At 43.9% G+C, this 22,304-nt stretch overlaps 2 protein-coding genes across 4 annotated transcripts in view; one reads left to right on the top strand and one right to left on the bottom strand.

Moving 5' to 3' along the window:
- Positions 1 to 1,565: 1,565 nt before the first annotated feature.
- Positions 1,566 to 2,390, bottom strand: LOC117509375 (phospholipid scramblase 1-like). Its single transcript, XM_034169046.1, has one exon. It carries the CDS (start codon positions 2,338 to 2,340, stop codon positions 1,573 to 1,575), a length of 768 nt encoding a protein of 255 aa, XP_034024937.1. The 5' UTR covers positions 2,341 to 2,390; the 3' UTR covers positions 1,566 to 1,572.
- A 5,745-nt stretch (positions 2,391 to 8,135) lies between these two features.
- Positions 8,136 to 22,304, top strand: part of myo18ab (myosin XVIIIAb) — a 257,478-nt gene continuing 243,309 nt past the window's right edge. The window contains exons 1-2 of one of the 3 annotated variants that reach the window (XM_034169042.1): positions 8,136 to 8,243; positions 18,915 to 20,049. In XM_034169042.1, coding sequence (XP_034024933.1) covers positions 19,042 to 20,049 — 1,008 coding nt within the window. In that variant the 5' untranslated portion in view covers positions 8,136 to 8,243; positions 18,915 to 19,041. Of the gene's footprint in view, positions 8,244 to 18,914; positions 20,050 to 22,304 lie in introns of those variants that run through there. The other 2 variants (XM_034169044.1, XM_034169043.1) reach the window with 2 other exon arrangements.

Genomic DNA, 22,304 nt, shown 5'->3' with positions numbered 1-22,304 from the left:
GGAGGTGGACCGGCTGGTGACCTGGTGCAGCAGCAACAATTTGGAGCTCAACGCCCAGAAAGCAGTGGAGATGATTGTGGACTTCAGGAAAGTCACAGCCCCCCCGCCCTCCCTCGACCTCACCAACAGCCCCATCACCACTGTGGTCTGTCACCGCTTCCTCGGCACCACCATCACCCAGGACCTCAAGTGGGAGTCAACCATCAGCTCCCTCATCAAAAAGGCCCAGCAGAGGATGTACTTCCTGCGGCAGCTGAAGAAGGCCAAGCTGCCTGCCCAGCTGATGGTGCAGTTCTACACGGCCATCATCGACTCCATCCTCTGCTCCTCCATCATGGTGTGGTACGCCGGGGCCACAGCCAGGGACAGACACAGACTGCAGCGCATTGTGGCCTCTGCTGAAAAGGTGATCGGCTGTAGCCTTCCATCTCTCCACAATCTGCACATCTCCAGGACTCTGGGCTGAGCAGGTCGGATCACAGCTGACCCTTCTCATCCTGCACACGGTCTATTCGAACCACTCCCCTCGGGCAGGAGGCTACGGTCCATCCGGACCAGAACCTCCCGCCATAAGAACAGTTTCTTCCCCTCTGCCGTTAAACTCATGAACACTTCATAACTCAGTCACCTTAACCTTAACTCTGTCACTTTATCATTTTATCACGGGTCACTTTAGACAATGTACTTTGGTTTTTAATTGCACTCCTCCCACTGCACTGTTGTTCTGTTTGCGTCGTTGCCGATGCACATCTTATCTTATATTTTATCTTATTTTAGCACATATTTTATCTTAGCATTTTATATTGCTCTCTGTTTAATGTTGCACCATTATACCAAAGCAAATTCCTAGTCTGTGAATCCTGTTCATTGGCAATGGCAATAAACTTCTTCTGAGTTCTGAGACCAGCTATGTTGTACTTTTTAGGACAGCAGGTGGAGCTTAAAGTGCTGGAATATTCCTTGGGAGTGATGAGGATGGACAGGAATAGGAATGATCACATCAGAAGGACAGTACAGGTCAGATGGTTTGGAGATATAGTAAGAAAGCAAAGTAGGGATGTAGGGTATGTAGGGAGCAGGATGCTGAGGATGGAGCCAGCAAGCAGGAGGAGAAGAGGGAGGACAAAGAGCAGATTTGTCGATGTGCTGTGGCATGACATGCAGGTGGTTGGTGTGACAGAAAAAGATGCAGAAGACAGTAGGGAAGCTTGAATCTTCGACTGGACTGGGTTGCTTGATGCAAGGACATTTCGCTTCAAATCGCAGAAGCTTCTTCAGGTAAAATTCTTGCTCTGGTAGTCTGACTTCTGTCTTGACTCTTGTAGAGAAGAAACCACCTGGACAACTGAGAGCCTACACAGAAACATGCAGAAGACAGGTTGATCCGGTGTGGCGCCCCCTAGTGGAAGTAGCTAAAAGGACCTGTGAAATGAATTTGTTCCTGCATATTTTGTATTAATTTCACTCATGTAAACATAGATTTTTTTCATGTAGATGTCTGAAGGATGTTTCTCTTTTGATTTCATGAAGTATTTTATAGTGTGTAATGTAAAAAAAAATTGCTAAAATGTCTTAATGATGATTTTCATTTGGATTAGACTCAAAAAACATGAAATCGATGAGGAAGCAGGCTCCAAGCATCACGGCTTTGATCTTCACATCCAGGTCCACTGGGAACGTGATCCCAAAGTTATCCGCATCTGTGAATCCTTCCTGCAAGAAGCCGCCCCACTGCTTACTGATCTGTCCCACCACATTGGACTCGTCCAGGGACAGCACCTCAAAGATGATATCGGACATGCACCTGCAGTCACAGCACGGACCCTTGATCTTCAGCTGCGGCTTCTTCATCTCGTTTAGGACTGTAAACTTGGGAAGCAGCGGGTGCCAGTTCTGCTCCACGAAGCCGATGGGGTTTCCTGGAGGACTTTGCACCTCCAGCTCTTGAAGGCAGCAGGGGAAGCAGCACAGGCCACAGTTCAGGGGTCGCGTCAAGGTCAGGACTTCTTGTCCCAGACTGTCATGGAGGTGAATGATGAACGGTCGGATGGAGCCGCAAAACTGCCGAGTGCAGATGTCATTTTCCTCTGTGGCCACAAAGACCTGCTGGCCCATGCTGTTCTTCACTGTGTAGACATTATTACTCTCCCAGCCCAGGACCATTTCAGCCACATGGACCCTCTGATGGACAAGGACCTGATCGATCTGAGTCAAGTACTCCAGTCCCGGAGGGCAGCCTGGTGGACGACCAGGTGTGGGCATCAGCGTAGGACGTGGAGGAACCTGTGGCACCCTGTACTGTGGAGGAGCTGGATATACCACATTCTGACCGGCCTGCATCTCGATGTGGTACACGGGGACCTGGGGTACTGGTCTACGTCCAGTATTTAGCTGAGAATCCATGACATACTTGAACCTGTGCATTAAATTTCACATTAATAACACTGAGCACTGAGGTCTGTCGTATTTTACAGCACGCTGGCTGTGTGATTTGCTGATTTGCTGATGTAATGACCACAGACCTGTCTGCCACCTGCTGGACATGTTTGGGTTTGAGGAAATAATCGATGGAAATAAACACATGGTGGAAATTAGGAGCAGCAGGTGTGGCTGAAGTTACGTCTTTCATTTCCAAAGCCAAGGTTTGCTGGCCTGTGTGTTGATTGATCCGGCACAAAACTTTTCACGATGCCAGAATTTGAACAAATTATGAAGCATATTTTTGCATATTTCTGCAGCAAGGTCAGATATGTCTGGGTGGCAGACAGGAATATGATATATGACAGAAGCAAAACAAACTTTATCAGTTGATTTTGTGCACAGGGGTGGATCCAGAAATTGGGGGGGGGGGGGGGGGTGCTCTAAACTGGGAAATGGGGCAATTCTTTTCATCGTGAACACTAACATAAAAAAGTAAAATTTGCAAAGTAAAATATTCTTTTTTTTTTTTTTTTTTGTAAACCATATCTCTCATTGCCACCAGTGAATTATACAATAGTCTTTATTGTCATTTTTTTTTTGGGGGGGGGGGGGTGCTACTGTACACCACAAAAGAAACATCTTATTTTTGACCAGGAATCTCCAAAAACACTTTCCTCTATAAGAGTATCATGCAGATAATAAGGTTATCTTACATTTATGGACAGATGACACATTGAAAGATAATGACTACCTGCGACCTGATCCCGGATAAGCAGTTGAAGATCAGTGAGTGAGTGAGTGAGTGAGTGACTGAGTGAGTGAGTGAGTGAGTGACTAAGACATTGTGGCAAACACTGGCTTATCAAAAATAAACTTTCTCTTGTTTTCTTTTGTTTCTTCATTGGACTATTTTTTTTCCTTTCTTGTCTTTGTACTTAATATTTTTTCTTTGTGTCTTTTTTTGCTGGTGGGTTGGAGGGGGGCTGCATCCCCCCGTCCTCCCCTGGATCCACCCCTGCAGGTGCATAAAATTTAACCAACAGTTAATCAGTTTATCCTCATGAAGTCACTTTTTATTTTGGAGACGACTGTAGAAACTGAGGCGGGGGGAATTTAAAGACAGTGTTCAATCTGTACATCGTATCAAAAAGCAGCAGCTCATTAACAACACAAAAAGTATCATTTATTAGAAAATTAAGATTTTTTTTTTTTTTTTTCTGTGTCGTGTTTTTCACTCCAGACTTTAAAACCTGTTTTTCAGGCACCTGGTGGCTCATGTTTTTATATCGTTCGCCCATTTAAAGTGACTTCAACACCAAAACTACATCAAATTTAATTATTTGTGGCTTTACCAAGTTAATTTCCAAACATAAAAATAGAATCAGTCCAACGCGGATATCGCTGCCATCATTTTACTCACTGATCTGTAAAAAGTGTCACTCTGCACACGTTCATGACATTAAAACATCAGCTTGTCTTTTTTTAAAAATTTTGTTTCATTTTATTAAAACATACCAGTGAAATGAGATTAAATGTACCCACCATGTGAAGACGTCTCCTCAGCAGCACCACAGGGGGAGACGTGTTGCTATGACGCTGACACGCCTTAGCAACAGAGTCAGGTTGCATCTTTTGTCTCTCAGTGAAATAAGACCGTGATTACAGAACCGGAAGAACAATTTCAACCAAAACACTCCGACCCACTGATCTGTGTTATATACAGATCAGTGGGTACACTGATCCCCCCCAAACAAAAAGGTAACTAAATTTCATGAATTTAATTGAGTCCTCCAAATGTTTCACAAGTTTTTTTTATTTTATTTATTTATATATTTTTTAGGGTTTTTGGTTAGAAATATGAACGTTGACTTCACTTTGTTCAGGAATTTTCCATTTGTGCTACAAACTAACTTTACTGTTATTCTGTTTTCTGTGGCCATTAAAAATTTGACCCTTGACCCTATTGACCTTGACCTTTGCCTAAATAACGTCTAAGTGGAATTCCGGGATTAACATTCATCCACAGTGGTTTGTCAAAGTCACGTTGGGGGTATGTCTCTCCACCCCCCATGAAAATGACAAAAACTTATCTTTTTCCTGCAGACTGATGATAAATATTGATTCTGTCATCACGCAATTTTTTTTTAAGACTGGAAATCTTCTAATTCTGCATGCAGTGTTCATCAGTCAGCTATGGTCAATCACACCTTTGGTCTACAGCTCAGGGAAGTGACACAACCCCCTCCACCCCTTCTGGATCTGCAACTGCAAAGTACCTTGAAGCTGGGGATCAAACAAACATACAAACAGATGTTTCTCAAATTACAGTTATTGTTCCTCCAGCAGTAGTGCAGCAGATAACAGAATAGGAATCTTTCAAAAGGTGAAACAAGCAACAGTTTGGAGTATCTATGATTGAACATCTATGATGTACAGACAATATCATCTCAACCAGGACTGTGTGCCATCAGCCCGCCAACAAACTGTGGGTGACCAAGGATATCGAGACGACACTGAACAGGAAGAAGTGTGCATTCAGGAGTGCAGACAGAGAGGCGTTGAGGAGGGTGCAGCAAGAACTGAGGAAGAAGATCGCAGAGGGGAAGGACATCTACAGGAGGAAGCTGGAGAGCAAGCTCCCACAGAACAATGTGAGGGAGGTGTGGAAGGGGATGAGAACCATCACTGGTCATGGTCAGAAGGCAGAGCAGATGATGGAAGGAGACCGACATGAGGCCAGTGAGCTAAACCTGTTCTTCAACAGGTTTGACTACATGGTCTCTGCCCCCCCACCAGCTCCTCTCAGTGCTCCTTTCCTGTGCAGTCACTTCACACTCCAATTATTACCACCCCCCTCTTCCCACCAACCTGCCTCCACTCCCCTGCCTCCACAATGCCTCCCAGCTGAGGAGGTGAGAAGAGAATTTAGTCGCCTGTGTCCAGGAAAGGCTGCAGGTCCTGACGGCCTCAGCCCCAGAGTGCTGAAGGGATGTGCTTTCCAGCTGTGTGGGATTTTCCAGCACATCTTCAACTTGAACCTGAGCCAGATGGTTGTTCCTGAGCAGTGGAAAACCTCATGTCTAGTTCCTGTGCCCAAGAAGAACCCAAAGACACTTAGTGACTACAGACCTGTGGCCCTACCATCACATGTTATAAAGTCACCTGGACCTCCTGCAGTTTGTGTACCAGCCTAACAGGGGAGTGGAAGATGCCATCATCTTCATCCTGCACAGAGCTTACTCTCAGCTGGAGGAGGCAGGCAGCACTATGCGAGCCATGTTCTTCAACTTCTCCAGTGCGTTCAACACCACCCAACCTGCCCTGCTCAGTGATAAACTGTGTGACATGAAGGTGGAGGCTCCACTGGTGGCCTGGATTACCAACTACCTCACAGGCCGCCTGGAGTATGTGAGGCTTCGCGACATTACATCTGGCACCATCAGGAGCAGCACAGGGGCATCACAGGGGGCGGTCCTGTCTCCCTTCCTGTTCACACTCTACACCTCAGACTTCAGGTTCTGGTCACAGTCCTGTCACCTGCAGAAGTTTTCGGGCAACTCTGCCATTGTGGGCTGCATCAGCAGGGACCAGGAGGCTAAGTGCAGGAGTGTGGTGGACAGGTTTGTGGAGTGGCGTGGACTCAACCACCTGCAGCTCAACATATCTAAGACAAAAGAGCTGCTGGTGGACCAGAAGACAAAAGACCCATCCAAACCCAGTTACCATTAATGGAAGAGAGGTAGACATTATGAACTACTGCAAGTATCTGGGTGTTCACATAGACAACAAACTGGACTGGACTGTAAACACAGATGGTGTGTGTCAGAAACGTCAGAGCCGACTGTACTTCCTCAGGAAGCTCAGATCTTTCAATGTCTGCAGAAATATGTTGCAGATGTTTTATCTCTCAGTGTCATCTTCTATGCTGTAGTGTGCTGGGGCAGCAGGCTGGAGGCAGCTGACATGAACAAACTCAACAAGTTCATCAGGAGAACTGGCTCTGTCCTGGGGGTGGAGCTGAAGTCTGTGGTGGAGGTGTCAGAGAGGAGGATGCTGAGGAAACTGCTCACATCCGTGACAGCACCTTCCACCCCCTGCATGCCACACTGACGTCCTGTCAGTGCATCTTCAGCCAAAGACTGGGGCCACCAAGGTGCTCCACAGAACACCACAGGAGGTCCTTCCTACCAATGCCAATCAGACTGTATAACTCCTCCCCCTTATGCAGGATGAACACATAACAATCAAAGTTTTTCAGTTACTCAGAGCTATGTGTAATCCTGTCAACATCCTGTGCAAGTGTCTTTATTCACTTTGCAAAGATATGTTGTACTCATTGTTCTCATTGTAAAAAAAAAGCAATGTTTACTGTTTCGGCAGTCTGGCAAAACAATTTCCTTCGGGATTAATAAAGTTCTTATTATTATTCTTAAATGTTATGGGGTAAAAACAGCAAGAATGGTGATGAAGGTCAGTTTCAGTTTGTACAGGGTTCAAAAGTTAAAGTTGCTCCAATTTTTGTAAAAAAAAAAAATGCAAATTATTGGTTGAGCTGATAGAATCAATGAATGGAATAGTTTTGACTGTTGAATGTTTGGTCTCCAAAGTAAAGGTCCAACAATATGGACATCTATGACATGTGACATATGTTACCTCATAACATGAAAACTATGCAAGACACATGGTGTAAACTATTCCTTTTCAAAAGCCTATTAACTCAACCAATAATTTAATGCAGAGTCAACGAGCTTCAGCTTGTTTTCAGAATTAGAAAAGCTGGCACAAATGTACCATCCAAAAATAAATCCATATGCTCAGAAGATGATTTAAATCCAGATCCTGAATCATATCTGGCTGATCTTTGTGATGGTGGAGCCAGACTCATCCTCAGAGTAAATTTATTATATCTATCCATATCTATATCTATCTATTAGTCCATGGGACAAGCAGGTTTTTGGTACCACTTCAGGGGACTGTACCTATACAATGTATGGTGGCCATCCACGGTGGCAGCTGGACTACGACTGAACATTTGGGAGCTATAAAGTAAAAACAGCAAAAATGGTGACAAAGTTCAATTTCAATTTGCACAGGAGCCAAAAGTTAAAGTTGCTCAATTTTTGTAACATGTGATGCAAATTATTGGTTGAGTTAATAAGGTATAGAAATGAATAGTTTGCACCATCTGTCATGTGTAGTTTGAAGTTACAGGGTAACATATATCATAGAATCCAGTGGATACTGACCTTGTTTAGAGCATTCGACACTCTCAAAACTATTCCATTTATTAATGGTATTAGCGCAACCAATAATTTTCATCACTTTTTACCAAAATGAGAGCAACTTTAACTTTTGACTTTTTTGGAATCTTTCTGATCAGACTAATAATGTGGTATAGTTTTCAATATGACTGGAGTATCTTTTAACTTTGACCCCTGTGTCAGTTGACCCCTACCTGGCTGCGTAAATTTGAGTGGCCAATCGCTTTTTTTCAAAAGAGTTTAATGTCTAAGGAGTAAGTGTGGCCATTTCAGTGCTTGTTTCCAGAAATAAAGATTGTTAGTTATCTGCTCCACTTCAGGGAGAAGAGGGATGAGGTACTTTTGGAAGATGAACAGTCACTCGTGTTCTTCTGCAGCTTCCTCAAAATTCCAGAGCAGCTCTGTAGCCTGTAGTTAGCGGCGGCGTCCAGCAGGCGTCGCTGTTTGTACCGTAAGAGCGCTGCGGGAGCAGCCGCAGCTCCAGCGGCAGTCTGCGGGCGTCTGCGAGCGGAGCTGCGCCCACTGAGTCTCCGGCTCCGGCGGTGCTTTCTCTGGATAACCGTGAGTATTTAAACACGAACCCACACCTCTGCGGACACGCGAGGGGGCTCGTTTATTGTGGAGACACGAGGTTAGGGGGAGTTTTCTCAGCGCTGCTCCAGGATTCAGTGTTAGCTTGTTAGCTAGCTGGAGCGCTTCCAAGCGAAAGTTCCATAAAAATACAGGGACGGTGTTTTGACATACAGACGGTGGGCTTCCGTCACAGTTTGTAAGTAACGTGAGAAACGTTTCCTCCGCTGGTAGAGAATCGCGGTGTGAGCTAACGTAAAGCGACAGCTTCCGGAGCTCTGATGGGGTTTGTGCCCCTTCAGGAGCTACTTCACCACGGCCAGGTGAAACCGATATAACCCAGGACTGGGTGTGGAAACCGATTTTAAACCGGGACCGGGCGTGGAAACCGAATTTAACCTGGGCCCGGGTGTGGAAACAGATTAGACACGGGACTGGACGTGGAAACAGATTAGACTTGGGTGTGGAAACAGATTAGACCCAGGATTGGACGTGGAAACAGATTAGACCTGGGTGTGGAAACAGATTAGACTTGGGTGTGGAACCAGATTAGACCCGGGACTGGACGTGGAAACAGATTAGACCCGGGACTGGACGTGGAACCGGATTAGACCTGGGGTATGGAGACATTGAATTTGTAGTGAGTCACTTTTGAGGTTGAGAGACGTCGATGAGGCGTTGATGGACTCATGCAGGTGCTGGACAGAGGTGTCTGTTTATGCTGATGTCTTTGCTGGAGAAAGAAGGTCCAAGTCCTCAGTTTCCCACTTCCTGTCTTGTTGTGTGGTTGTGAGACGTTCACAATCACACAGACACAATTAGGAAACATCTAACTGGAGCATTACACTGTAAACAACAATCAGCTTGTTAGCTAGTTGGAGCACTTCCAAACGAAAGTTCCACAAAAATACAGGGACAGTGCTTTGACATACAGACGGTGGGCTTCCATCACAGTTTGTAAGTAATGTGAGAAACGTTTCCTCCGCTGGTAAAGAATCGCGGTGTGAGCTAATGTAAAGCGACAGCTCCCAGAGCTCTGATGAGGTTTGTGCCCCTTCAGGAGCTACTTCACTACGGCCAGGTGAAACCGATGTAACCCAGGACTGGGCGTGGAAACCGATTTTAACCCGGGACCGGGCGTGGAAACTGATTTTAACCCGGGACCGGAAACCGATTTTAACCCGGGACCGGGCGTGGAAACCGATTTTAACCTGGGGGCGGGTGCGGAAACGGATTAGACCTGTGACCCGGCGTGGAAACACAGTAGACCTGGGTGTGGAAGCAGATTAGACCTGGGTGTGGAAGCAGATTAGACTTGGGTGTGGAAACAGATTAGACCTGCGACCTGGCGTGGAAATGTAAACACAGTAGACATCGATGTGGAAACAGATTAGACCCGGGACTGGATGTGGAAACAGATTAGACCTGGGTGTGGAAACAGATTAGACCCGGGACTGGGTGTGGAAACAGATTAGACCCGGGACTGGCTGTGGAAACATAGTAGACCTGGGCATGGAAACAGATTAGTCCCTGGACACAGACACAATTAGGAAAACATCTAACTGGAGCATTACACTATAAACAAGAATTAATTACTGATATTAAAGCAAATAAACTTTGGTGAATGTGCTGTGTATTGTCTCAAAATTTTCTATTCTTTAACAGTTTTGCTAAATACAGCTGATGCTTTTCAAAAACTAGGGATGGGACAACTAGCTGTAATAGTCAAGTATGTCTAGCTAACATCCGACTAGTCGATAGCCATTTATTGTTCATTTAACCCTTAAAAGAATAGCTCTGCTAGAGCTGGCACCGCTTCCTTCACTCAGTGGGGAGTGTGTGTGAACTAGACACGGGACGATAACCGGTTTCACCCCTTACCAAAAAATAGTACTGATAAGTATATAAAAAGTAAACTAGAAGTATACTTGAAACATACTTGCATATACTACTTTTTGGTAAGGGACGGTATACTGCGGTATGAGAAAGTCATGGTATCAAAACCACTAAAATTTTCCGTTATACCTTCCCTACGGTATGAGTGGGTTATGAGAATTCTTGGCAGGGAGAGCAGAGGTGGCCGCTGCTACCTTTCCCCCTGGCGCGCAACTCTGTCTCTGTTTACAAACAGGCAGCTAACATTAGCTAGCTCTGCATCATGGCTGAAGGAGGAGAAGCCTGCGCTGAACTTTTCAGTCTGAAGGGACCACGTTGGCTGTATAGGATTATTTTGGCTACCGTACAAAGGCATACTTCAATGAATTGGAGGAAGGAGGTCGTTCAACATTTTTTTGTTTTATTTTCCGTGGAATACCCGCAAAGGATTGCATGGAAGAAGTAAACTTTATCCCATCTTTGAAACCACTGAGAAGTACAAGCGGTGGACTCGAGTCGTGTTTGTGGTCAACCAAATTTCTCCCACAAACATGTCAAGAAGGACAAATGCATCTATTCCAAGCACTTTGTTGGTGAAGCTAGGCCAAGTATTGAGCATCCAGAGTTCTGGACCTTATTCCATCCACGTTTCTCCCTACGCAAATGAGTCATGTTTTCCACGGGGCAGACGCTACATGTCTAAAAGAGTGACTATCATTTTGGTATGTTCTCGAAAGTTATCAGTGGTATAGTGCTCGTAGTGATAGACATTGCGTCAATTATTAGTGCACCTGAATCACGCACGCTTCATATGCAAATAGCCACAATGTTGTTAAAGCACATTTTATCGCATCATATCTCACCCATATTGGCCTCTCTTCATTGGCTTCCTGTTAATTCTAGAATAGAATTTAAAATTCTTCTTCTTACTTATAAGGTTTTGAATAATCAGGTCCCTTCTTATCTTAGGGACCTCATAGTACCATATCACCCCAATAGAGCGCTTCACTCTCAGACTGCAGGCTTACTTGTAGTTCCTAGGGTTTGTAAGAGTAGAATGGGAGGCAGAGCCTTCAGCTTTCAGGCTCCTCTCCTGTGGAACCTGCTCCCAATTCGGATCAGGGAGACAGACACCCTCTCTACTTTTAAGATTAGGCTTAAAACTTTCCTTTTTGCTAAAGCTTATAGTTAGGGCTGGATCAGGTGACCCAGAACCATCCCTTAGTTATGCTGCTATAGACTTAGACTGCTGGGGGGTTCCCATAATGCACTGAGTGTTTCTTTCTCTTTTTGCTCTGTATGCACCACTCTGCATTTAATCATTAGTGATTGATCTCTGCTCCCCTCCACAGCATGTCTTTTCCTGGTTCTCTCCCTCAGCCCCAACCAGTCCCAGCAGAAGACTGCCCCTCCCTGAGCCTGGTTCTGCTGGAGGTCTCTTCCTGTTAAAAGGGAGTTTTTCCCTCCCACTGTCGCCAAGTGCTTGCTCACAGGGGGTCGTTTTGACCTTTGGGGTTTTTACGTAATTATTGTATGGCCTTGCCTTACAATATAAAGCGCCTTGGGGCAACTGTTTGTTGTGATTTGGCGCTATATAAATAAAATTGAATTGAATTGAATTTTAAAGCTATACGTAATACAGTGAAACCGCAGTATTTTTGCCCACGGTTATCATACCGTCCAAATCTCATACTGGTCCATGCCTAGTGTGAACCTCAGCAGGTGAAATAGTCGGCTCAAACGGGTCGTCAAGGCCTAGTAAATTAATGCAGGTATTGTCTTCATGCTAATACTGTTTTTTGTATTTCTGATTTTGTGCTTATATTTGTTAAAATAAATGTCACATTTGAATTTCACCATGAAGATTTGAAATTGGCTTAATTCATTCATTGTCAAATTTGTTCATGGACTAGTCGATGATGGTACCCCACTAGTTGACTAATGATTTTCATTCGTCGTCCCAACCCTATCATAGACCACCCGCAAAATAAAATATGAAAATGCCCAATCTGGCGACATTCCCCTGCTGCAACTCAGGGCTTACATACTCGATAAAGTCAAATTGCACATCGTTCAAACAACAATCATGATATTGTTGTAAACTATATCTCACACACCTGTGTGTGTGCGTGCACTTCAAACTACCTGTCTGTGTCCTTGGACAGGACATCTCATCTGCATCGTCTCAGTCCACCCACCTGTAAATGTGTTCCAGCTGTGGTTGAGGGGTGTAACCTGTGATGGATTTTCTACTTCTGAATGCTGGTGCATCAGTATAGTCATAAAATTTTATTTATGTATTTTAAATTTTTTTTTTTTTTTTTTTTTTTGCACTAAATATTTGCTATAATTTAGGTGGTGGTTTGTGGATGAGGACTTTGTGCTCTGTCAGTAATCAGAACCAGACTGAAGGACAACGATCTGCTGGTCTGCTTGTGGCAGTTTTTGGCAAGAACAAAACCTGACACTTTTTGGGGGGTTTTGGGGCGGGTGTGTGTGTGTGTGTGTGTGTGTGTGTGTGTGTGTGTGTGTGTGTGTGTGTGTGTGTGTGTGTGTGTGTGTGTGTGTGTGTGTGTGTGTGTGTGTGTGTGGGCGCACATATTTTAAAACAAATGGAGCCAAGAATATGTTTTCATACAAATCTCTTATCATTGTGGTTTCACTGTATTTCAGAATACTTTATTAATCTCAGGGGAAATTTAGCTAGTGTAATTTGAAGCATGAATGGTAACTGTGTATATATATATATATATATACACTCAACAAAAATATAAACGCAACACTTTTGGTTTTGCTCCCATTTTGTATGAGATGAACTCAAAGATCTAAAACTTTTTCCACATCCACAATATCACCATTTCCCTCAAATATTGTTCACAAACCAGTCTAAATCTGTGATAGTGAGCACTTCTCCTTTGCTGAGATAATCCATCCCACCTCACAGGTGTGCCATATCAAGATGCTGATTAGACACCATGATTAGTGCACAGGTGTGCCTTAGACTGCCCACAATAAAAGGCCACTCTGAAAGGTGCAGTTTTGTTTAATTGGGGGGGGGATACCAGTCAGTATCTGGTGTGACCACCATTTGCCTCATGCAGTGCAACACATCTCCTTCGCATAGAGTTGATCAGGTTGTCAATTGTGGCCTGTGGAATGTTGGTCCACTCCTCTTCAATGACTGTGCGAAGTTGCGACGACGAACTGGAGTCAGGTCGAGACCCCGATGAGGACGACGAGCATGCAGATGAGCTTCCCTGAGAAGGTTTCTGACAGTTTGTGCAGAAATTCTTTGGTTATGCAAACCGATTGTTCCAGCAGCTGTCCGAGTGGCTGGTCTCAGACGATCTTGGAGGTGAACATGCTGGATGTGGAGGTCCTGGGCTGGTGTGGTTACACGTGGTCTGCGGTTGTGAGGCTGGTTGGATGTACTGCCAAATTCTCTGAAACGCCTTTGGAGACGGCTTATGGTAGAGAAATGAACATTCAATACACGAGCAACAGCTCTGGTTGACATTCCTGCTGTCAGCATGCCAATTGCACGCTCCCTCAAACCTTGCGACATCTGTGGCATTGTGCTGTGTGATAAAACTGCACCTTTCAGAGTGGCCTTTTATTGTGGGCAGTCTAAGGCACACCTGTGCACTAATCATGGTGTCTAATCAGCATCTTGATATGGCACACCTGTGAGGTGGGATGGATTATCTCAGCAAAGGAGAAGTGCTCACTATCACAGATTTAGACTGGTTTGTGAACAATATTTGAGGGAAATGGTGATATCGTGTATGTGGAAAAAGTTTTAGATCTTTGAGTTCATCTCATACAAAATGGGAGCAAAACCAAAAGTGTTGCGTTTATATTTTTGTTGAGTGTATATATAGTGGTATATTGATTTTCCTTTAACTTTCAGTATAACTGCAGTACTGCATTTTAAGAACAAATACCAAACCTTTTCTCAAGTCATGTCAATCTTTGGCACACGCAGTTATGAAATATAATAAAAATCAAGTAGCACGAACCAAAAAACATTTGGGGTGGATGCATTTTTTTACATTCCTCATACTCCACAACCTGTTGTGATTTGATGTGATGGAAAAAATTACAACCACGGTTGCCCAGTGGTTTACAAATGTTCTTTTTCTGCTCACTGTTGGACTGTTTAAAGCTAGAATGCTGGAAATCTTCAATAGATAAAATATAGTCTGAAGTTTAATGTATATAAACTACATCATATTTAGAACCCAATTTTTGGGGAGTTTATAATTCGTGGGAACATACATAATTTGAGGGAAATCCATAGTGTATTTCGCCCCAGCGAACGTCAAAACCTGCAGATGAATTCAAGCCGGAAGTGCATCTGCGCTTGATAATCAGATAATAACAGACTCAGATAATAACCATAACTGTACACTGTCAGACACCAGTCACCAGGCAGCTCACCTGTCCAAAAGCAGTGCTGCAAAATCCTCGTCAGTTTGATCGCCAGTCTTCTAGCTAGCTGCTAGCGGTGAAACCCTACCACGTGACCTGTGACGTCACCCCGATGACTTCCTGGCTTTCGAATTTTTGGCATGTGCCAAAAATTCAGAATTTGTTTTGATACAGATGAATTTTAATCATGTTCAGACTAATAGTTTGGGAATCCTTTATATTCACACTAATGAACAAAATTACTTTGGTCCCCATCAAAATTCTAACAATCGTCTCAATTTCAATATGCTTCCTGGCACTCTAGCTTTAAGTCTGAGCTGTGTCCATGCAGTGGACGTTCCATCGTTTTTTTTTTTTTTATGTTTGCACCACTTTTTGCTATTCACGTGCAAGATGCCTGTCTCGCATGTATTTGGAGTGCATTTGGTGTGTCACTTGTGCACGTCCTCAGAAATTAACGTAACATGTCTGCAAACTGCAATATCCACACGAACAGTAGGGGCAGTATCATGGCAATCAGCAGCAGTGAACAATGGCGGAATGTTTTAAAGAGAAAGTCTGTGAGTGTCCACAATTACTCACGTTGGCATTACATGGCAACAAATATGTTTGACAGAAAAACTGGGAAGAGGACAGGCAAATTTTAAGTTTATTATTTACAGCATGCAAATCCGTAAGTTCTACAAATTCTTTGTGCCTGGGTTTCCCATCTGGTAACACGCATAGACCATAGGTAAGTATTTCCCCGCTTAGCTGGTGTTGTCAAAACCATGACCTTAGGCCAAATTCATACTGTATTGCATTTATATAATCTGTCCCGAATTGTGGTCATGGTTTGCTCATGCTAGCCAAGGAAGATTTCACTCCTTTAGCCATGATAATAATTGGGAAGCGCAGTCTCGTTTCAGGGCGGGTGCTAAAGGAGTAAAATATGATGTAATTTCTCTACTTACGGGGACAGAAACATTGCACTTTCTCTAAGATGTTGGGCAAATTACATGCAAACAAAGTGAAAATACAGAGGAAAAGTGACAATGCAGTGGGAAAGTGGACATATGTTGCGGTTTGTTTATGACTTGGAGCGCAAATGTGTTGAGGTGGTTTTGCAGGCGAGAGAACGTAGCTACTCTGGTTAGCTGTGTAGGCTAACACTTACTGAAATGACCTCTCCCTTTCGCCTCGTCTTCCCTTCTCCACTGGGAACTGAAAAAACTGCACTTTTCGCGACTGCTTCGGTGATTGCAGCCAAAAACAAAACAGTGCACCATTTTGTGAACTGTGTAAAGTTATGCTGTGTTTATATTGCACAACAGGAGCGGCTGTTCCCATAAGTGGACAAATCCTGCGATACGAGACTATGGTGACCTATTTGTCCAGAGAGACAAAAGTAGAATCTCTGTTACCCTTGATTGGAATAAGATGGTATAGAAAATGAGTGAATGAATGAAAAGTAGAATCCTTGTGCTAGCCTCACAACACAACATGGCTAATTGATGCTAGAGGAGGAATCTGCAGCAAAAGACAAACTTTAATGTGAGTCACAACTCAAAGAACAACAAGACTAATCCACAGGGCGCTGTTCTGTTACCATCACTCAAGATCCAAAAAAAGTGCAAAAATGCGATGAAACAACTTAGTCCATCTTGCCTCCTAACTGGCTGGCTTATAAAGTGCAGGCCTGGCAACCCGCACGAAAATGAAAGAAATCCTCAACCAGACATGAACAAAACTGCAACAGACACTGCTTCTGCTTCAAATTTTTACCCAAAGGGAACACAATCGAACAAGTTTCAAGCTGTAGTTACTGACCTCCCTGTTTAAAGAAGTTTGTACATGATTGCAGCGGTTAAGGCTGCGAATACGTGAAAGTGGAATAGCTCCATAATCAATGCCAGGGCATTGATTATCTGCATCAAAAGACAAACTTTTATGTGAGTGACAGCTCAAAGAACACTAAAATAAAGTGAATTATCATTTTTGGACCAATGAAATAGCTATATTCTAGTGCTTTGGAAGTTTATTGGTGCTTTAAGTCGAGTTGCCATCACAACAACTTCCACTTTGCTCAGACTGTTAAATTTACAAGGTCTATTAGATAAGAAACTGACACTTTTTTTAACTATATGGATTTGAATGACGTGCGATTACACCAATCATGCTTGAACCCTCGTGCGCATGCGTGAGTTTTTTCACGCGTGTCGGTGACATCATTTCCCTGTGGGCAGGCCTTGAGTGAGATGTAGTCCAGCCCTCTCGGCTGAATTCCTTTGTTTCACACGCTACTCGAGACGGCGCGCGTTGCTTTATCAAAATTTTTTCTGGACCTGTGAGGAATATCCGAGTGGACACTATTTGAGAAATTAGAAGATTCAGAAGAGGCCGGTATGAGGACTTTATGTGGACATTCCACTGTTTAAGGACATTTTTTAATGAAAGACGTGTGGACAAATTCGCCGAGTCGTTTCTGTGACGACTCGGCGAATCTGTGTGCGCCGCGACAGGAAAAACACCTCCGTGTTGAAAACCATTTGTAAAATTCAGGCGGCTTTTGATGGCTTTCAACAAGTGAGTAACTGAGAAATTGTTTAACAGCTTGGGCTTGTTCCAACTTGTCCGTTAAGGTTTCCAACGGAGGTGTTTTTCCTGTCGCGACCCCCCGCAGTCGGGTCCGGCCCGACATGCGACTCTGCCCGCACGTTCTTTCATTACAAAATGTCCATTAACAATGGAATGTCCGAATAAACTCCTCATGCCGACTTCTTCTGAAAGTTCTCTGTTCTCTGACGACTTACTGGGTCAACAGAGCCTGAAATGTGGAAGTTTTCAACTTGAAACGGTGAGACGCTGCCGCCTCGAAGCGCAGATCGCCGTCAGGCGCCGTGGGCCGTCCTTACGGCGACACTACCAGGCCAAAATCTCTCATCAGCCGTTAAAATTTTTACCGAAAACCAGTTGAATTTATCGAATGGTGTCCACTCAGTTGTGCCTTACAGTTTTGAAAAAATTTTGATCAAACAAAGCAGCAGTCTCTGAGCCATTCCTAAACAATGAAAAAATCGACGAGAGGGTGGGCGACTCCTCACTCAAAGACTGCCCACAGGCGAATGACGTAACCGACAGGCGTGAAAAAACTATATTAATAATCTGATGATTATTATATACAGTTTTAGAGAAAGAGGCAAAAAGAACCTGAATAGAAACACAACAGAAAATATAGAAGCAACTAACAATGAACATACATACATACATAAATAAATGTTTCCTGTGAACACCTAGTGACTCTCACACCTCCACTTCATCCCTGTCTTATTTAATGACAGTTTGTTTCGGTCAAACCATATTTTCAATGTGTTAATTTCTTCAGTGATTTCCTCCAGAACTTTCTGCCAAACTAGAAAACTGCTGCATCCTAGTAAGAGCAGAATACTACTGGAATGAATTTGAATAAGGAAAGTTGTATTTTTTTTCCTTCACTAAATGGATGCTGCACTCACTGCAGTTTATTGTCTGGAATAGTCCCAGATTGCATTTCAGAGCTTCTAGAATTGAAACATTTCCGTGCAGGTGGTGTTGGGGGGTAATTTGGGTTTTGGGTCTTGGGCCACATGTAGAACAAATCAGTTTTTAAATTAAGCTTTCAATTCATATAGTGGCATCTACCTTTTTTTTTTTTTTTTTTTAAAGGTTACTTTATACTTTTATACTTTAAGTAGGTTTTGGAGCACATACTTTTTCACTTTTACTTGAGTAAAGAGGTCAAGTTGATACTTCAACTTTTACCAGAGTGTTTTTAAACTGCAGTATCTATACTTCTACTTAAGTAACAAATGTGTGTACTTTTGACACCACAGAGAGAGAGAGAGAGAGAGAGAGAGAGAGAGAGAGAGAGAGAGAGAGAGAGAGAGAGAGAGAGAGAGAGAGAGAGAGAGAGAGAGAGAGAGAGAGAGAGAGAGAGAGAGAGAGAGAGAGAGAGAGAGAGAGAGAGAGAGAGAGAGAGAGAGAGAGAGAGAGAGAGAGAGAGAGAGAGAGAGAGAGAGAGAGAGAGAGAGAGAGAGAGAGAGAGAGAGAGAGAGAGAGAGAGAGAGAGAGAGAGAGAGAGAGAATGTCTTCTATCATCCAGGTGAGCTACAGTGACACAATTTATTTTTCTTTCCCCCCTTCTTGGCTTCAGTACCACACTGTCCTGTTTGAATGCCAGAGTTACACATCTATAAATGTAATAATTCAGTAATTATCACAGTTCAGCCAATTTAGCTTTTTGTTAATTAGGCAGCAGTCATGTTTTGTGTCATGGTATCCTGTTAAAAATGGCTTTATTACTGACGGTTCATGTTCTCTGTTCTGTTTAATTGTCAGGTGTTTGGAGAGGCGTGGTCTCCATGTTCCTGTAGATCATTACAAAAGCAGGTAACAGTCAACTGGATTTCCACGCTAGTCAAAGAACCCAGAGCTCTCTGTGGAGTCGTGTGTTTGCATCACCAACATGTTTAACCTGATGAAGAAGGAGAGTGGTAGGAAGGAGAAGAAGGACAAAAAAGAGAGGATGTCCGCAGCAGATCTGCGAAGCCTGGAGGAGATGAGCATGCGGCGCGGTTTCTTCAATTTGAAGCGGGAGGCTAAACGAGAGGCCAAGAACAAACTGGAAATATCTAACCCAATTCCCATCAAAGTGGCCAGCAGCAACGAGCTGTCCCTCACTGACATTGAGTCAGACGGTTTGAGCAACCGGAGCAGTGTGGTTCTGGACGACCAGCTGAGTACTGCCAGCTCCACAGATGACCTCAAGAGTGAGGGCGGCAGTGGTACAGATGGACACCGGAGCTCAGTACGCGAGCGCGTGGCTCACTTTGGTTCGCTTGCCAAGCAAAATTCTGCACAAGTTGGCCAGATGATGAAGCGCTTCTCATTTTCCCAAAGGAGCAAAGAGGAGAGTCCTTCAGAGGGCTCTACCCCATCAGGCCAGAACTCTGCCACCCCATCCCCACAGGTGGAGAGTAAAGTCTTCAGCATGCTCCGCAAACATAGCCTCAGACAGCAGCCTGGAGAACCAGCCCCCAAAAAAGTGTACATTCCCGAAGTGGTTGATAAAACCTTTCCTGCACATCTGCATCTCCCAGCTGTCTATGCTCCCAGCGCACCAGAAACCCGTGAACTGGAACTACAACGCCGCAACACTGGTGACTTTGGATTTTCTTTGCGTCGCACCACCATGCTGGACCACAATCCATCTGGAGGTGTGTACAGGCGTGTGGTCCACTTCGCAGAGCCTGGAGCCGGCACGAAGGACTTGGCCCTTGGACTGGTGCCTGGTGACAGGCTAGTGGAGATAAATGGCCGAAATGTAGAGAACAAAAGCCGGGATGAAATAGTTGAGATGATTCGGCAGTCAGGCGACGCAGTGCGGCTTAAAGTGCAGCCGATCCCGGAGCTGAGTGAGCTGAGCCGCTGCTGGCTGAGGAACACCGAAGGTCTGCGCAGGGACGCGACACATGTAAGCATCTTGTTCACCTTCTCATTCATCTTTTTGCAGGGTCAAACCGTCCTCGATGATTGCTTATATTTGTTCTTTGTTTCTTCACTGAACTTTGTCATGGAATCTTCAGCTTCTTCTTATCATCCCTCTCTCACATTCTGTTATTGTTCGCTCACAAAAATTTCTGTCCCGCTTCCTCGGGTTCACTGCAGTGGATCTGGTGTGGATCGGCATGTTGACTTGGCGCAAGTGTTCCAGTGAATCTCCTCAGCTGCATAAACAAGCAGCCAGCTATTGAATAATATCTGAGAGATAGAAGAACAGTTCAGCAAAGATTTGAACATATTGCCTCCATATGTTCTGTTTATGGATTACACTGGTCAACAACAACAAAAATTTTCTTGCATGGACTTTGAGAACTGATTTTGGGGTGCTGAATCCAAATCTGAGCTCAGATTTCCTCCACTAAGCCTCAGATTTTTGCAATCTGCATGTTCCTTATTGATGCATTACGCAAAAGTTGCACATTCAATCACAAGTTTGACGCCACTAATCACACAAAAACAGCTCCAAAGCACAGTTTTTAAACCAGCTTTGCGAAATATGAACAAGAGCCGTAATGTCATTTATGGCGCCGAAGAGGTGTGCGAGATGGCAGCTTTTGCTTCAATGCTTGATATGAGAAACATGTTTTCATATCTCAAAAACATGTTGTGATTGGCAAAAACTAACACCAGATTTGGATTCAGCGCCCCCATATTAACCCAAAATCTATTGGAAAAACTCCATGTAAGAAAAATCTTGTTGACCAATGTAATTGGTGTCCTGCTAATGTCACCAGCAGTTTGCCACAATATGCGTTGAATCGCATAGAAAACTTTGCATCAACTGCTTTCTGCACTGCTAGTTCAGTACTGATTTTTAACTTTTTTTTTTTATTTATTTTTTTTTTTTACATACTTTGTGTTAAGCTGCTCTTGACTGATTTTTGTTGTCACTGTGTACTTTTATTTTTTTCTGTCTATGCACATGAAAGTTGCAGAGGTGTTGGAGTAGATCTATTTGTGGATTCCACAAGTGAAGTTGGCTTTCATCTGTTTGGTATAACGTAGAGCTGCCACAAATGATTATAATTGTCTAGTCTAGTCACTGATTATTTTTGCGATTAGTCGACTAATTGGATCATATGTCATTTGTGGCTGATCGCACCAGCATGCAGCTGTTAATTGCTGCCAAGGTGTGCAAGGATTTTAACAGTCAACGTAATCATGGCAGCCCCACTACAAAGCAGCAGTGCAAGTGTCATTTCTGGTTTCTAATCGACACAGTTGTCCTTGTCACGCACATGCCTGAATTCTTTAAATTATGAGTGCACCTGAACATACACATCCATGAGTCAAAACAAGGTGATATCAGGTGCGTGAAAGTAATTGTACCATAGACCACTAAGCCTCTGGTCTAAAGTCGAGCGCAGAGTTCATCTTACCACTTCACCTCAAAAAACTGTAACAGCTGCTCTCCTTCTGCGTGCTTTAACACCTTGAATCCATTAGCAATGCGTCACTCGCTTTCTCGCCCCAGGTCTTTATAGACAGTGACAGGTGACAGTTTGATTGAATTAGAGTTGGGCTGAAAATAAACCCGCAATTAATTGACTAAATACAACCCCTTTTCACTGAATGCACTTTGTGTTCTGATTACACAGACTCTGAGTACCAAAGTGTTGTTGGCCACATGTACTTTAAATGCTACGTATCTACTACTTTAAGCAACAGGTTCTTTGTTGTGTCCCACAGCAATATCTCCATTACTCCATTTCACAATAGCCTGTACTCAAGGTTCTTGAAATGGAACAATATCTCGACCTAGTGGTCACTTACCATTAATACAGGTACAATTGAATTTCACCTCAAGCTCTAGCTCATTGTGAGAAAGCACCATAACTAGGATGCTGATACTAGATCTTGATGGTAGGAGGCTCACAGCCACACCCACTTATACATTTTCTGGAGTATGTCACATTTTTTTGTGTATTATCAACTCATTACTTTTTGTTTGTTTGTATACAAGTCACACCAGAGTATGCAGTATACTATATGGTATGGTATACCGGAGTATACCATACAGGCCTGATTGGTGGGTCGCTGCAGAGATGGTTGTCCTTCTGGAAGGTTCTTCTCTCTCCACAGAGGAATGCTGGAGCTCTGACAGAGTGACCATTGGGTTCTTGGTCACCTCCCTGACTACCGCCCTTCTCCCCTGATCGCTCAGTT

This window comes from Thalassophryne amazonica, chromosome 4, assembly GCF_902500255.1.
Source record: "Thalassophryne amazonica chromosome 4, fThaAma1.1, whole genome shotgun sequence".
In the NCBI taxonomy this organism is placed as follows: domain Eukaryota; kingdom Metazoa; phylum Chordata; class Actinopteri; order Batrachoidiformes; family Batrachoididae; genus Thalassophryne; species Thalassophryne amazonica.
Note: the sequence above shows the minus strand (reverse complement) of the source record. Positions and strands in the feature narration are given on the sequence as shown.